Source organism: Capra hircus, chromosome 26 (assembly GCF_001704415.2).
Source record: "Capra hircus breed San Clemente chromosome 26, ASM170441v1, whole genome shotgun sequence".
Classification (NCBI taxonomy): Eukaryota; Metazoa; Chordata; class Mammalia; order Artiodactyla; family Bovidae; genus Capra; species Capra hircus.
The window spans coordinates 17,206,601-17,222,382 of record NC_030833.1 but is presented as its reverse complement, the minus strand read 5'-3'; the positions used below and the strand labels follow the sequence as shown (position 1 = coordinate 17,222,382).

The following is a 15,782-nucleotide window of genomic DNA, read 5'->3' as shown; positions in this document are numbered from 1 at the left end:
GAAGAGGGGAGAGGGAAGGGGCAAGAGAGGGGTATGTGGTTAAGAGATACAAATCACTATGTATAAAATAGATGAGCGATGAGGATATATTGTATAGTACGAGGAATTATAGCCATTATTTTATAGTAACTTTTACTGGCATATAATCTATAAAAATACTAACTGTGCTGTATATCTGAAACAAATATAATATTGCAAATCAACTGTATTTCAGTTTCTTAGAAAAGGCCAATGGTGTTGCTGTTCTCCATCCCAGCACCTCACTGTCCACCCCAGCACTAACCAGAGTGGTTAATCAGCTCTTTTATCTGGATGAGTCCCCAGGCCAGACAGATGGTACCACCCCAGCAGATAAAAGAGAATTTCACTGCACCCTGCTTTTTCCACCGATGGCCCTGCAAGTGACTTGGAGTCCATTCCTCTTGGGGACCATCTAACGACCTCTGGCATTGAGGCTCTGGGTCTTGGCAGGAAGAGGATAGACAGCCCCAGGCTGCCACCCAGCCAGCATCCTTACCGCGGTTGTCAGCTCTGACACCTCCACATCGTCGTACAGCAGCTCCTGGCGATCCTGGCTGGGCAGGCCGTCGATGTAAGTGTTCGGCTCCGAGAACTTTCTCTGCATCAGCCTGGAAGACACGGTGAGAGAGGATTCAGGATAGGGGTGGGGCTAAAAGCCACCAGTCTCAAAGGCTTCCAAACAATGAGAGGCGCAGTGAAATCCGCGGGCTATGCAGGAGACCTGAGGACGAGCCCTGATCTCCTTGTAGAATGAATTCATTTGTTTAGGGGTATCTCCTCCCTCTCTCCCCAGGGTCTTCTTACTAGAACTCCCGGTTCCAAGTGTCTCTTCTTGAAAAATAATCTTCCCTTGCCCCATACCCCTCCCCTTGGACCCAACTGAGCGACTAAGCACAGTACAGCCGTCTTCTCACCCGGAATTCCACCCTTTCAGGACCTCCTCCCAACAACAAAATCCTCTGTCATTTCATCTTCACAGTATACTTGGGCCAGCACAGACAGACACTTTCCCCATTTTGGCCCAGTTTGCTTCCATCCATGCAGGAAGAAAATCAAACCAGTCACTCCTAAAGGAAATCAGTCCTGAATATTCATTGGAAGGACTGAAGCTGCAGCTCCAACACTTTGGCCACCTGATGGGAAGAGCTGACTCATTAGAAAAGACAGTGATGCCGGGAAAGATGGAAGGCAGGAGGAGAAGGGGCCGGCAGAGGATGAGATGGTTGGACGGCATCACTGACTCAATGGATATGAGATTGAGCAAACTCCAGGAGACGGTGAAGGACCGGGATGCCTGGGGTGCTGCAGTCCATGGGGTCACAAAGAGTTGGACACAACTGAGCAACTGAACAACAGCAATGCTGCCTCTACTCGCCCCCTCCCCAAGACCACTTCTCTCCGGGACCCAGTTTGCTCCTCCAGGAGGCAGAAGTACCCCTTGTCGGCTCACACCAGCGTGTGCTGGGACTCAGGAAGGAAGCCATGCAGAAGTGCCGCCTCTACAGCAAGGAAAGCGAAGGCCAGGAGAGGTGCCCACTCTGCCTTCAGGAGCTGCTGCTGCTAAGTTGCTTCAGTCGTGTCTGACGCTGTGCAACCCCAGAGACGGCAGCCCACCAGGTTCCCTCATCCCTGGGATTCTCCAGGCAAGAACACTGGAGTGGGTTGAACAGAATCTAATTAGAGCCAAGGATGCAGTGGCTGTCCCCCGGGCCAGTGGCCTGGCTTGGCTCCTTGCTGGGCCTCACTGAGGGCTGCTCCCTGGCCCTGGTCTTCCTGCTACTGGGGGAACAGGGCCCACCCAGAGTTCCCAGCTGCTTGAGGGACCACCAGAGGCCAGTCTAGGCCTTGCTCTAGAAGCATGATGGCTAGGAGTGAGAGGTCCCTGAATACTCACAGCAGAGAGGTTTTGGCAGCGCTCACGATACAGGAAACTCTATCGGCATCCACATAGTCATAGGTGAATTCTTCCGGGTCTGTCTTGGACCCCGACTCAGAGAGCAGGAGGCCTAGCCAGTGGCCCATTTCCTCAGAAGACTTGGCCTGGGAGGAAGCCGAGAGGGACATGAGCAGGGCTGGAGTGTGCTGCCTGGCGCCCAGACCTCTTCACCTCTTCCCTGATGCCCACCCTGCTGGGCATGGCCTTTGAGGCCATGTTCCTCATTTTCGCTGGTGTATTTCAGTCCCCAGGAACCCCAGATATTTCCTGCTACTAGTGATACCCTGGTGCCGCCTCAATGATGTTGTGGGCATTTGTCCCCAGTATTACATGTAATGTTTATAAAGATGTATTTCTAGAGGGCTTCCCCAGGGGCTCAGCAGGTAAAGAATCTGCCTGCAATGTAGGAGACGCAGGAAGGAGACATGGGTTTGATCCCCGGGTCGGAAAGATCCCCTGGGGAATGGAACAGCAACTCACTCCAGTATTCTTGCCTGGGAAATCCCATGGAGAGAGGAGCCTGGCAGGCTACAGTCCAAAGGGTTGCAAAGAGTCGGATATGACTAAGTGACGAAGTACGCGTGCACTATCACATGTAATGTTTGTAGGCAGGTATTTCTAGAGGGCTAATGGACTCGGAGAGGACTGTTAAAATGCATGCATTTTAGGTTGACACTTGTATTTTATGAATTATCACATTTTAGTTTACAACCCTAATGCATATATACAAGACTACCTGGATCCCTGCTAAGAAATAACAAAATTCAAATGTATTCTTGTTTATGGTTTTAACAATCAAACTGTCTTATACACCTTATGCCAGGTCAGCTACCTCCAACAAATCATGAACTAAATCCCAGTGAAGTCGGCGCCTAGTTTTCCCCAGGCGACAACATATTCTAATCATTGTACACTGAGTATTTTCTATTAAAATGCCAGCATGGTTCCTGGGCTTTATAATGAGAAAGAACTGGGAATTCCACAGATACCGCAGGTTTACTTTCTTGAGGGAAAACAAACCGCCATGCTGGCTTTAGCAGCATGCACAGCTCTGCCACCTTCTTGCTCTGTGCTCATGATGAGAAGGGCAGCTGAAAGTGCAGTTTGACATTTAGCTGGTTTCCTTTTCCCACTCATTTTCAGGTGGATTTCTCAAAACAGCTTTTCAAGGGCTGCCTCTAGTTCCTGCTGCCGCCATTGCTGCCCTGGGCGATGGGTCTCGTTTTACCCCTTCACGTCCCCCTTCCTTCCATCCCCCACCCAGCAGCTGGAGGACACATCTTAGAATCCAAATCTGACCACGACACCCTCCCTTGAAACCCTTCAGGGTCTTTGTTTTCAGTCACTCAGTCGTGTCTGACTCTTTGTGACCCCATGGACTGCAGCATGCCAGGCTTCCCTGTCCTTCACCATCTCCCGGAGCTTGCTCAAACTCCATGTCCATCGAGTCGGTGAGGCCATCCACCCATCTCGTCCTCTGTCATCCCCTTTGCCTCCTGCCTTCAATCTTTCCCAGCAGCAGGGTTTTTTCCCAATGGAGTTGGCTCTTTGATCAGGTGGCCAAAGTATTGGAGTTGCAGCTTAAGTCCTTCCAGTGAATATTCAGGACTGATTCCTTTTAGGATGGACTGGATGGATCTCCTTGCAGTCCAAGGGACTCTCAAGAGTCTTCTCCAACACCACAGTCCGAATGCATCACTTCTTCGGTGTTCAACATTCTTTATGGTCCATCCCTCACATCCACGCGTGCCTAGCGGGTCTACCACTGCTCTCAAGATCAGCCCCCACTCCCTCCCACAGGCTTTCTCTACACAGCCCCCCACCCACCCACATCCACACTTTCATACATAGTCGCAGCTCCTGCGCCACTGCTCACTGATTACTCAGTCATCATTACTAGTCATTACTTAGTGATCACTAAGTCAGCAGGAGCTAGAGGCAGCCCGTGAAAAGTGATAAAGTGGACACTGAATCATATCTCACTCTTGTTCTTGAAGGTAGGTCCCATGCCAGGGAACACATCTGTCTCCTTCCCCATATCCTGGTACTTGATCTGTCAACGGGATGGCTGGATGCGGGAATGAACACAGGCTTGTGCTTGGGGAGCAATTGCCCCTTTCCGCCACAAGAGGGCAGTATTGGAGCAAATTCAGGATGAAGACCCCTGGAGCTAGGCCTAGGTGAACAGGAATGAACTGGGGTGTGTGCTTAAGCGTGTATAAAGCACTCTGGCTTGGGCCTGCCCAGTTCATGGCAAGGAGTTATGTCACCTCTCTTTTTGTAAATGTAACATAACATCAAACAGAGGGTGGGGAGTGAGAATAATGCAATTGGGTCACAAACCTTATTCTTCCCCCAAGATGAACCCTAACCGTCTGCATTTTTATGTACTGGGTCCCATCTGGTGATATGCAAACGAAATCACAAACCCGCTTTGAGTCCCCAGAAAGTTTTTCCAGCAACTTAGGGAGTTATAAATACTCCTTCTACCCTAAGTGCAGGAAATAGCTCATTGTCCCGTTCCTATAACACAACCACCCTGAGGTCAGAAAGGGAATGGAAATTTTTTAAAAACGCAAACAATCTCAGGCAAAGGAAGTAAAAATAAAGTGCAGCTGAGCTGAATCTCCCGTGTAGGACTGCAGGCCTCAGGACCTGGGGCAAACAGCCGTGACCGTGACCTCCGCCCTGGCCGTGTCTGCCTACCCAACCCCCAACCGCCCCGGCCAGCGGTACCTCGAGCTTGGCCAGCTCCTCGCCGTTGTGGAGGATGCGGAAGGAGTACAGGTGGTCCGGGCTCGGGTCCGGCACCACCTCACAGCCAAGCAGGCTGAGGGGCTGCTGGGCCGCCTTGCTCCGGTTCCGGTCCTGGTAGAAGTACAGGTGACTGTCCCTGACGGAGCACCAGCGTGACTTCCACTGGCTGTTGACCAGCACGTTCAGGTAGCCTGCAGGGAGGGACACGGCCGAGGGGGTGTCGGTGGCCGAGGGCGTCCAGGACTGCCCTTGCCTGCCTCTGGACCTCCAGGAATGCGCCTCTTTAAGTCTCAGCTCCAAGCCTTGCCAAGCTTTGCCTGAGAGAATTTCTTAACCTCTTAGAGGCTGTGAACCTCAGTCTTTCTCCTTCCTTTGTGTGAGGGGCTAGACCCCTTGAAGGAGGGGAGCACACAGCCCTACTGGTTTTTGGAAAAGGCGTGTCCAGAGGCTAGTGAACTGTGTCTTGGACTAGACCAGGCCAGGGCGTGTGGGTGGGTGTGGGTGTGTGTTGGATCGAGGCTCCCTGGCCTGGCCTCATCTCCCGGCTCTAAGCCCGTGACCTGCGGCGGCCCTCCCCGACCTCTGCCAGCCCAGGCCGCCTGCAGGAAGCCCTCCTCCAGCCATGATCAGTCCCCTCACCTCCACAGCCTTAGCTCCGTAAGCTCCCCTGACACCTTGCCACCATGGGTCACTTGGTCTCAGCCTGCAGAGGCCTCTTCCCCTTGGCCAAGTCCGCCCCATCCTCTTGGTTTCTGCCGCCACCCCCCACCCATCCACCAGCTCTGCTAGCCTCAGAACACTTGAGAACTGGAACAGTGACACTCTGTTTCCATGTCAGCTTCCCAACTAGACACAGAGGCTGTCAAGGGCATGAACTTGCCATGTCCATCTCGAGCATCCGGGTCTGTGCCCTGTGGCTCCTCCACTAGGGAGCCCTCCTTTCTCCGCCAGCACCGAGGGCCTCCCAGCACTGGGGTACGCCCATCCTGCAGGCCTTTCTTGTTTTTAGATGGCTGCGTGTGTCAGGTTCAGCTTCCTCCCCAACTTAGATGAACGTTTATGGAGCTGACACCATGTGCCAAAGGACAGCCGTGTCCCTGGGGCTGGAAAGACCAGTAAAAGTCCAGCCTTCAGAACCCTGTCCCACCTGCATGCAGTGAGCTGACGTCTGTCTGTGCTGCTCATCTTCCCAGAGGCACCAGTTTGCAGCATGGATGCCTTCTCTGTCTTAAGGGAGCAGCAGCTGCTCTGACCGGGATGACCCAGGCCCACGCACCAAAGTACATGGCCACCTCTGCACCCAGCTCAATGCTGGACTCTCAGTGTGGGTCGTGAATTTCTCAGAGCCACGTGACCATCCCATCACAGCAACAACGTGGAAGAATGTGAGCCCAGGACTTCGGAACACTGGCTCACTCAAGCAGGCGCCTCACTTGCCCATCACAGTTCTCTGGGCCAGAGAGAGGCGGGGAGCTGAGTTGCCAAGCCCTGGGAAGGAGTCTGTGTTCTCTCTGGCCCTTCCCCAGCCACAGGGGACAGGAGCGTGCTTCCCTGCTGAGTAACGTCCAGCAATAGCCCAGCTGCATCTCCCAAAGTGACTCACTGGGACCAGGCTCCCAGGCCCAATGCCGTGCCCTCTCAGGCACAAAGGCTGGCCAGGCCGGTACCCAGGGCCCTGGCTGGAGGACCAGCAGGCTCCAAAGAGAAGACCTCATCTTCTGCTGCCTTCCTGTCTCGCTAGCCCACCCTGCCAGCCATGAAGCACAGAGCTGAACTGGGACTCAGGAAAAGAGCCCAGAGCTGGGACACGGGTTCCGTGAAGAGGAGGGAAAGGCCCAAGGATGGACAGTGGTGGCCTTCTGGCCCCGGAGGTAAGCACAGCAACGAGCCTCAGGTCGGAAGCCAGGGTATTTTCTGGGCAAGTCTCCTATCTCTTCTGTCTTTCTCTCTCTCTCTTCCTTGGCCTCAGTTTGCTCAAGGCCGAGTCAGGGCAGTAGAGATGACCTCAAGGGTCTTCCAACACCCGCACACCCTCTACCAGCTACACAGGCTTTTGTTGCCCCCTTAGTGGCTCTTCCTGGGCCCCTCTCAGTCTCTGCTCCTGCCCACGGGGCCAACCCAGCCCGATCAACTCCTGCCTGCCCTTCAAGGCTCAGTTTCAGGAAGCTGTCTCTGACCACAGAGTACGAGAGGTTCTTTCTGTCCCTGAGTCCTTGGAGCTCCTAAGACCTCACCACGTGTGCTTCTGGGTATAAAGCCGTCCTCTCTCTTGAGCTGTAAGCTCTCAGGACCGTGTTTTCCGTCTCCTTGGTCCCCTTTCCCTAACACCGCGCCTACCATGCTCCTGACATAGTGATCAAATGAACACAATCTTAAAGACCATTAGGACAGTCATCAATTACCCTTCACTTCCACACAGGGGCCAGCACTGCAGCAAGAGAGCCTGGGGAGTCACAAAGAGCTCCCTGCTGCAAAGATCAACAGAAACTGTGGGCCGTGGGCTCACCCGCCAGGGAGGGGTTACAGCAAGACCCCACACTCCTGCCTTCGCTGTCTGAGCTGTCTTCCCGGAGACCAGCCACAGCCCCGGGGGGACAGCCGGCCCTCTGGTCCTGGAGGCGGCTATAAGTCTTACTGGATGTCTCGAGGGACCTGTCCGGAGGCTCCAGCGAGGTAGATTTCTTCCTGCCCAGGTTCATCAGGTTGCTCAGTTTGAGCCCAGCAGAACATTTCTTCTTGACTGTCAAGATGAGAGGAAAAGTCATCAGCCTTGCACACAGCCTACAGACGTGGTCTCATGAAAGACAGAAAAAACAGCAGAACTGTTCCCTTCCTGTCTGTTCCTCACTGTGGATGCACGTGCACGCACACACACACACGTCTGTTCTTCACACATGCACACCCACACGCACACATCTGTGCTCAAGGCCAGAGTCCACAGGTCAAAGTTGGATATCTCTAGAACTACACCCTCAAGAGAAGCTCACCAGCCTCTCTTATAGAATATGCCAGCACTGGAGAATCTTTACATACTGAACTGGCTCAGAGAGATCTGAACCAGGGTTAGCAAATAAGAGATGAAAGAATATTCTACCCCAGCTATTCATGACACTCATGTCAGTTTGGGCTGCTCTCTTTTTCTGGAATCTATCAGCTGTATATTTAGTAGTTTAGAAATTGGAAGCATGTTGCAATTAGCTGTTAAAACCCAGTAGACTTGAGCCAAATGGCCAAGCCTCACAAACTGGGATACCACCCTTCTCCTTGCCCTAGGCTGAGAGCCAAAGCGTGTGTACCGTCTTTGGTCTCTGGGACTTCAGGGTGACCATCTATGGGGCTTCCACACTCCGAGGCTGACAGGTACTTCTCTGTTATATCTGGCTGTGGAAGAGAGAGACAGAAGTGAGTGATCTTGTCTGGAAATGGTTACCTTGGAGACCACAACTGAAGGGACATAATAGATGACTCTTGGGTGTAGGCCGGGGGTGACCTTGGAGTCCCAGTCACTGGTGGCCATAGCCAGGCTTCCCTGGGGCTCCCTGGAGGACCTGCCTTTGCCCTCCCTTCTGAGCTTCCCTGCCCCATCCCTTCTTCAAGCCATCCACATATCCTCGTTCACGAGTTCTCAGGGTGACTGCTCCACTGACGTGACAAACACCCTGAAGCAGGGGAGAGCACAAGAGTCAGCACTGTGACGGGAGCTAACTGTCAGGCCCCTGGGACTCACCCCTAGCAGGAGAGTGTGAGGGTGTCTTTTGAGAACCGACTGTGCTACCCACACGTCAGGCTTTGGAGAAGGGCTGGTTTGTGTGCACAGGGTTAGACCAGGGTTCAAATCCCACTTAGAACATTCTCTAATCAGGCGGGACCTCTCTGAACGCCATCCTGCTGCTGCTGCTGCTGCTGCTGCTAAGTCGCTTCAGTCATGTCTGACTCTGAGCGACCCCATAGATGGCAGCCCACCAGGCTCCCCCGTCCCTGGGATTCTCCAGGCAAGAACACTGGTGTGGGTTGCCATTTCCTTCTCCAGTGCATGAAAATGAAAAGTGAAAGTGAAGTCGTTCAGTCGTGTCTGACTCTTCGTGACCCCATGGACTGCAGCCTACCAGGCTCCTCTGTCCATGGGATTTTCCAGGCAACAGCACTGGAGTGGGGTGCCATTGCCTTCTCCGAGCACCACCCTGCATGTGTATAAAATAAGGAGACTGCCCCTGTCTGCATTCCCAGGGCTGTTGTGAGACTAGAGACAGTCCCCTAGAACAGACACTCAGAATATTCCGATCAGGCTTCTAGAACCACTGACTCCAGACCTCTGGAAGGCAAACCCAGGGATTCCCAACCATAGGACCTTCACTGGGCGCCAAGGACTGCGGGACCTGGCCAGGGCATCTGCATTCCAGGTCTGTAGGGAGAACTCATTTCTCATCCCAACACCAAGGAACCCCCAGGTATACTCTGACTTTTCTTATCAGTGACCAAAAACTGAATAAGACAAGGAAAACATCAGCCCTTCTTCTGTCACTCTAGAAGGCTGTGGGTTCTCCTCCCTGGGGGTGGCCTATGCCCACCTGCCTGCCACAGGTAGAGACCCCAAGATGCAAAACAGGGACCCTCCGCTTTGTGCACACCAGGCTTCAGGTACCCACTTGCAGATACCTGGGGACATGGAATGTGACCCCTTGGTGACAGCCCCCTTGGGCCAGCACCCAGCCCAACTTTCCTGACTTTGACTAAAGCGGGGGCCCCACAGATCCTTGCAAATGAGCAGCAGGACTCTTTGGCTGAGGTCCATACCTACACGGTTCTCCAGCCTCTCAAGATCTACTAGGGAGTAAGTGGGAGGGAAGAGCCTAGAAAAGTAAATCTCCCTGCCCAAGAAGGGAGGCAAGTGACTTCTGTCCCAATAAATTTTCACTCAAGCAAGAAAACGTTATAAGTCTCTATCATCCTCATCAGTTTCCCTGCCAAGCTGAAGCTACTGCCCTCAGCCAAGCATGGTATGTTACTTATCAATCTGGCTGAAGTACAAAAGCAAAGCTCCCAATTTTCCACCTGTAATTTTATGGAGGAAAAAAAAAAAAAAAAAAAACCAGAATCAAATTCTCTTCTGGCCTGTGATGGAAGTGAACCCTCTCACCCCATCCTGGGCAGGGGCAGAGGCTTTGGGCTTTCCCGGTAGCTAAGTTGAAAAGAATCTGCTTGCAGTGCAGGAGACAGGGGTTGGATCCCTGGGTCGGGAAGATCCCCTGGAGAAGGAAATGGCAATCCACTCCAGTACTCTTGACTGGGAAATCCCATGGACAGAGAAGCCTGGGGGGCTTACAGTCCATGGGGTCACGAGAGTCGGACATGAACTTAGTAACTGAACTACCACCAGCCAGAGGCTTACCTTCGGACAGCTCAGGCGCTGGGCATCTGGGGTGAACTGACTTCCCTCACAAGCTCCTTCGGAAGGCAGGCCGCTGACCTCCTGAATGACCTGAAGGAAGAGGAAGAGCCTTTAGACCTGCACTTACAGCCAGACGACAGCTGGAGCCTGCCCCTCAGGTCGGGGGAGGGCGGGTGCCCCCTCCACCCCACCTAGGTCAGCCACCCCTAGGCGGGTGGGGGTGAGAGAGAGAGGTTACAGAATTTCCGAGGAACAGAGCACCCCACCTGCACCCCTGCACCCAGCCCACCTATGGCCTCAGGCCCCAGCTGGGTGGGGCGGGGGGGGGTGTTCCTTGGCCCTGTGTCCAGCAGGCCCCATGCGTTCTGGTGGGCACCAGGGAATGGAGAGCAGCATTTGCAGCAGAACCCAAGCAGGCCCAGAGCAGCCGCCCTCAGCTCCACAAGCCCCCTCTTGCCCCATCCTGGGCAAGGATGGCTGCTCCTTGTGGGGGTAAAAGCAACATTTGCCAGATGGTCCTCTGGCTCCTGGGGGCCGTGGCGCTCACTGTGGAGGGTCTGAGTACTGCCTTGGTCCAACCCTGGTTCCCAGACTTGCCTATTACTGTCCACCCCGCCTCCTCTGGGAGGAGCCTTTTCACGGGCCAGCGATGCCTCCCTGGTGGCCAGAAGACAAGTGGATTTCAGCTGGAGCCCAAGTCCAGGTGGCTGCTAAGGCCACAGAGCTGGCCACTGAGCCCTGTGATCTATCTTCCCCAAGAGAGATCGCTACCACTTAGGACAGGGGAAGCCCTGCGGACTTGAAGGATGGTAGACCCTCTACCCTGACCACAGATATCCCTTTGAAAAACTGGGGGAGCCGGGACTGCAGGAACCCCTGGGGATCACAGAGGGGAGTGGGTCCGCTTCCCGGTGGCCTGGTGCCTCACCCTGAGCCACTGCTCCGCCTGGTCCCTGCTCTGCAGGCCCAGCACGATCACGTCGGCATTCAGTGGCGTGATCTTCAGCTTATGCTCCTTCTTCCGTACTTGCTTCTCCTTGTGCACCACGCTGCTGCCCAGCAAGCTCACGTCCAGCTGAGGACTGTGGTCCTTGGAGGATTTGTAACACTGCGAGAGAGGAGAGGCGAGATGCTGTCAGCCGGGTTCTGCAGAGGAGGGGGCCGCCAGGCAGGGCAGGGCCCGCTGAGAGCTGGACCAAAAGGTCGGACACCTTTGTGCAAGTGCAAAACTGTGACCTCAACCATCATCAGAGTTTGTTGTCAGCATCAGAACAACCAGGGAGCTCATCTGTGTCTCCCTCAAGCCTCCCCCTCCAGCTCTCAGAGCCCTGCTTACACAAGCAGCTCTAATGCCCCCGCAGGTCTGGGCTGGCTCCTGTTTTAGGAGTCCTCTGAGCGCAACCCCCACCTCCCCAGGGTGGAAGGCACTTTCCCCAGCTCTCTGCCTCTCTGCTTCTCATTCTGGCTCAGCTTTCCCAGTAAGGGGTCCAAAGGGGATGAAGGCCAAGTTTATCATCCACTTAGAAATGATGTGTTAGCAAAGAAAGGAAGCAACGACTCAATTCCCTATCAGGGAAAACATACTACCCTCCATTTCTCACTTGTAAAATGGGGGTTCTTATGAGGCTGCTTAACAGAACTACCTGAAAACATCTGCACACAGCAGGACAGATTTTAACTAGTGAAAAAGGGGTGTTTGTAATGACTCCGTGGAACCTCAAATTGGGGCATAAAACCAAGTTTTAATTTAAAATAATAAGAAACAGGGCTGTGGTCAGAATACCATCTTCTGATGCCCTTAGGGGGTCTTACGATCGGTCATTCAGAATATTCCAACTTCTGAGCAGATGCCGATGGTTCTCACACTGCACGCTGTGGGGTTGGGCGCTAGGCAGGGGAGCCCTAACTGGGCAGCAGGCTCCGCCCCAAACCTCCAGAGGCTGAGATGTGAGGAAGGAGGAGCCCACAGACCAGAGGACCAAAAGATCCTTGGAAAAATATCCAGGGGATGACATTGGGGGAGGAGGGGGTTGGTCATCACAGACCCCTTTGAAAGTCTGCTGACAACTACTAGACCTTTCTAGTTAAGAAAAAAGCATGTTCGCCCATGCTCATAAGGTTCTGCGTGCAGTTTCAGGTTGGGGAGAAGTAGAAACTTCCTGATGTAATAGGCTCCGAGGGCCTGGCATCCGGGACCACCCCCATCCTGCTCCCAGGAGAGGAGAGGGCACTCACCAGGAGCCTGGTGTCCTTGATGACGCATAGCTGCTTGGCCCACTGGCCCAGCCACTTCTTGCGCCAGAGGAAGGCGCAGATGCGGGCGTCACGCATCAGCTCGATGCTGGCCTCGGGCGAGGGCCACTGGTAGGGGGCCGACTTGCCCTTGCTGCTCTCCTCCTCGTCGTAGGACTCGTAGGAGCTGCTCACGGCCTCTCCGTCCTCTGCAAGGGAAGACCTTGCTGTCACAGCCCTGCCTGGCAAGGGATGCTCCTAAACAGGCTTTGCTCCTTTGGGAGGGTGGTCCCCAGGCCATCCTCCCCACCCCGCCCCATCCCCTGGAACCAGCCCATCACCACCAACCGCAGGCCCAGGCAGACTTTCCGGCCCCTAAACCGCTGAGCAGAGGGTCTTGGATGCTGCCTCTGGTCACACACACAGATAACGTGAAATTGGGTGTCTCCCCTTTCCTCCTCCAATCCTGTCATCTCAGACCCCACGGAAACCTCTGACCAGACACTGTCCTCAGACGTGTGCTCTTGAGAAAACCAGTGCTGGCCTCGGGGCCTCCGCTTCCTCCACTGAAGGATGAAGCGGCGGGTGACCTCTTTCTTGGCTCTTCTGGTGTGTATGCGGGGGTGATGCTCTATCATTCTACGGTCCCAGGACGAGGGGGTTGCCGCCTGAGCCCAGAGGTGGGCAAGCCTCCAGCGGTCGCCCCCCGAACTCGCCCACCAGGCCTGTTCTGTCCCTGTCCTGTCCTGGGGGCAGCGAGAAGCTATGACTCTTGGAAGCAAAAGTGCAGTAACCCACAGTAGGAGCGGGCCCTCTGGTCACCCTCTCCCTCCTAAGGTCACAGTCACAGCCCTCCTGGAGAATCCACTCTTACCCTCCACAGACTGTTCTCTCTCCCCACAGAAGACCTCCCAGCATGAACCCAGCTCCTCCTGTTCATCTCCACCTGATACTCTTCTTTCCTGGCAATGTGCCACTGTTACAATTTTATTCTCTTTAAAAGAGTCCCCCAATTTACCACATCTCACCCAATCCTGTACCCACTCCATGTGCCTCAGTGTCTGCCCCCACCACCTTGCCAGATTGCTCTGTCTTCTGGGCCTCACTGCCCTCTTCAAGGCCAACAGAAACTAGGTGCAGAAAAAAATATCAATCAAACCCCCAAATGCAAGACATGGAGAAAATAGAACCTCAGGATTCAGGTCCAGCAACCCCTGGCTCAGCTCAGGAATCCTGCTTATCATAACCCTGCTCCAGCCTCTGCTTGAATTCCCCCATGGACGGGGAGCTCACTACCCCCAGTTGCTGGACAATTGCTTCCTTACCGGGCAGCTGTGACAGAAAGTCATATCTACTTCCCTATGACTTCCATAGACATGGTCTGTCCCCTCAAGTCAGAGTGAACGGAACCTCTCTTTTGTCTCCACGTTACCCATCAGGAAAGAGACAGTCCATGGGTCCCCTGTCTTCCCTTCTCCAGAAGCTTCTGGTACACCCTGCATAGCTAGGTTCCTGCATACTAAGAAAACAGAACCACCTTTGAACTAGAAATATAGGAAAATGGAACAAGGCCACGGCCACAGTTATTCTAGCTACAATGCCAATAAAAATGTGCTTTATTTTGCTTTAATATTTCTAAAAATAACACTTTGACTACTTTAATATCAGTTTTCTTTAAAAGCAGTGTGACTCTCCTTCCTGACAATAAAAAAAGTCACAGAATTCACAATTTTACACCTATTAAGTAAGCAGACTGAAAATAGAGGTGTTACCTGGTAGGGGACCCTGACCTCTTGTATGGCTGGTGGCGACATAAATTAACACCAGCCTCTCAGGAAGTGACCCATCAGCCTGTTTTTTCAAAAGCCATAAAAACATCCATCCCCTCTGACCCAATAATCCCAGTCTTGGGAGTTTATCCGAGGAAACTACTTTTTTAAAAAGGAAGGAAGGCGGGCAGAGAGAGGTTACATGCATTAAGATATTCATGCAAGTACTTCTGAACAGTCAGCAGAAGGAGGCTGGAGAAAGCATGATTCCATCCAGGGTACCATGCAACCGTAATCAGTGAAAGCTCTGGCGAGCTAGTCTGCAATTTGAGAAACTCCTTAAGATGGCAAGTGAGAAAGCACAGTTACAATCATCTATGCAAAGAAAACAGTACTGAAAGGCCACACAGAGAATTCAATGATTTGATCTGGTGGTGGGGTGATTCTGTTAAAAAAAAAAAAATCCCCCTTGTCAGCACTGCATTAGCTGCACAATAAATGAAAGAAGAAAGATGCAGCCGTTGGGGTATCTCTTCCAGCGGGTTAGTGGGTGAGGCTACAGAGTATACAGTGTGAAGAAGCTGGCAAGACCCCACCCTCCTCCCCGCCCCCGGCTGTTTTGTGCTCCTGGGGTTGCCCCACCTGTTCCATGGAGAATTCTAATGTCTGCCCATTGGCCTCCAGGGGGAATGGGATGATACCTGGAATGGCTCAGAGGAAATTTTAGGGCAAATATATTGACCATTTTATTTATCCCTAAGAGAGATCATGGCACAACCATAAATGAAGGATATTGTTAAACAGACACTTGGCTGCCAGAGGTTGCAGGATAAGCAGGAGGGAAAGGCAGGACGCTCAGATAATTTCAGCCCCCTTTCGGCTGCCCCTGGTGGGCACCGCAGCCATCGCGTCCTGTGGCACGTCCTCAGGAACAGAGGCCAGCACGGCCCTGCCATGCTCTGCGTCCTCATCATTCCAGATGCCACAGGCAGGGGTCTGCAGGCGGGTGACACAGGGCACCCTCATGCAGGACCCCCACACGAGGACGGGAAGAGGGCGGCGGCCACCCTCAGGCATGCACCCCGCCTCCGCGAGCCAGGCAGCAGGCACAGAGGATCACTGGCATTCCCGCTCTGGGACGAGCAGTACCCAAGGTGATGGTGGCGTAAATGACTCCTTCAGGCACCTGCACCCATCTGGGGACTCCACAGGCGGGATATCTGCTGGGATGGCCTGTGGCATTTCCGGAAGCACAGAAGGAGACAAGAGGGAAAGAGAGAAGATGAAGAGAGGGGCAGGTCCAGAGGCAGAGACACAAACAGATGTGATGACGTGGCTGCCTGTCCATCAGAAGCAAGTGAGTTCCCATCAGAAGTGTGGGCTTCTCGGGCGAGGTCCCAGCCTGGCCAAGGACATCATTTCCCAGCTCCTTTCCATCCAGAGATGTGACTGCCTGTCACCAACGGAATGCCTAGAGAAGCCCTGGGTGTCCTTCTGGCTGGTGCCTTTAAGAAGCACACAGAGGTCCTTCACCCTCTTTGCAGAGGCTTCTGTGGCCTCAGAGGGTGGCCAAGCCAACGCTGGAAGGAGCCTGCTGACCAGTAATGCCCATGCTGAGCTGTTCCAAGAGTGAGACTCAGATTTGCACTGGGCTACTATAAACTGCCAGGGGTGCTGT

The 15,782-nt window shown here is 53.7% G+C and overlaps 1 protein-coding gene across 2 annotated transcripts in view; it reads right to left on the bottom strand.

Moving 5' to 3' along the window:
- AFAP1L2 (actin filament associated protein 1 like 2) overlaps positions 1–15,782 on the bottom strand; it is a 115,822-nt gene that overhangs the window by 6,857 nt on the left and 93,183 nt on the right. The window contains exons 6-14 of one of the 2 annotated variants that reach the window (XM_018041453.1): positions 15,254–15,337; positions 12,339–12,544; positions 11,032–11,211; positions 10,104–10,193; positions 8,011–8,095; positions 7,350–7,454; positions 4,694–4,905; positions 1,916–2,061; positions 518–629 (exon numbers count right to left, since the gene is read on the bottom strand). In XM_018041453.1, coding sequence (XP_017896942.1) covers positions 518–629; positions 1,916–2,061; positions 4,694–4,905; positions 7,350–7,454; positions 8,011–8,095; positions 10,104–10,193; positions 11,032–11,211; positions 12,339–12,544; positions 15,254–15,337 — 1,220 coding nt within the window. The remainder of the gene's footprint in view (positions 1–517; positions 630–1,915; positions 2,062–4,693; positions 4,906–7,349; positions 7,455–8,010; positions 8,096–10,103; positions 10,194–11,031; positions 11,212–12,338; positions 12,545–15,253; positions 15,338–15,782) is intronic. The other variant, XM_018041452.1, reaches the window with a different exon arrangement.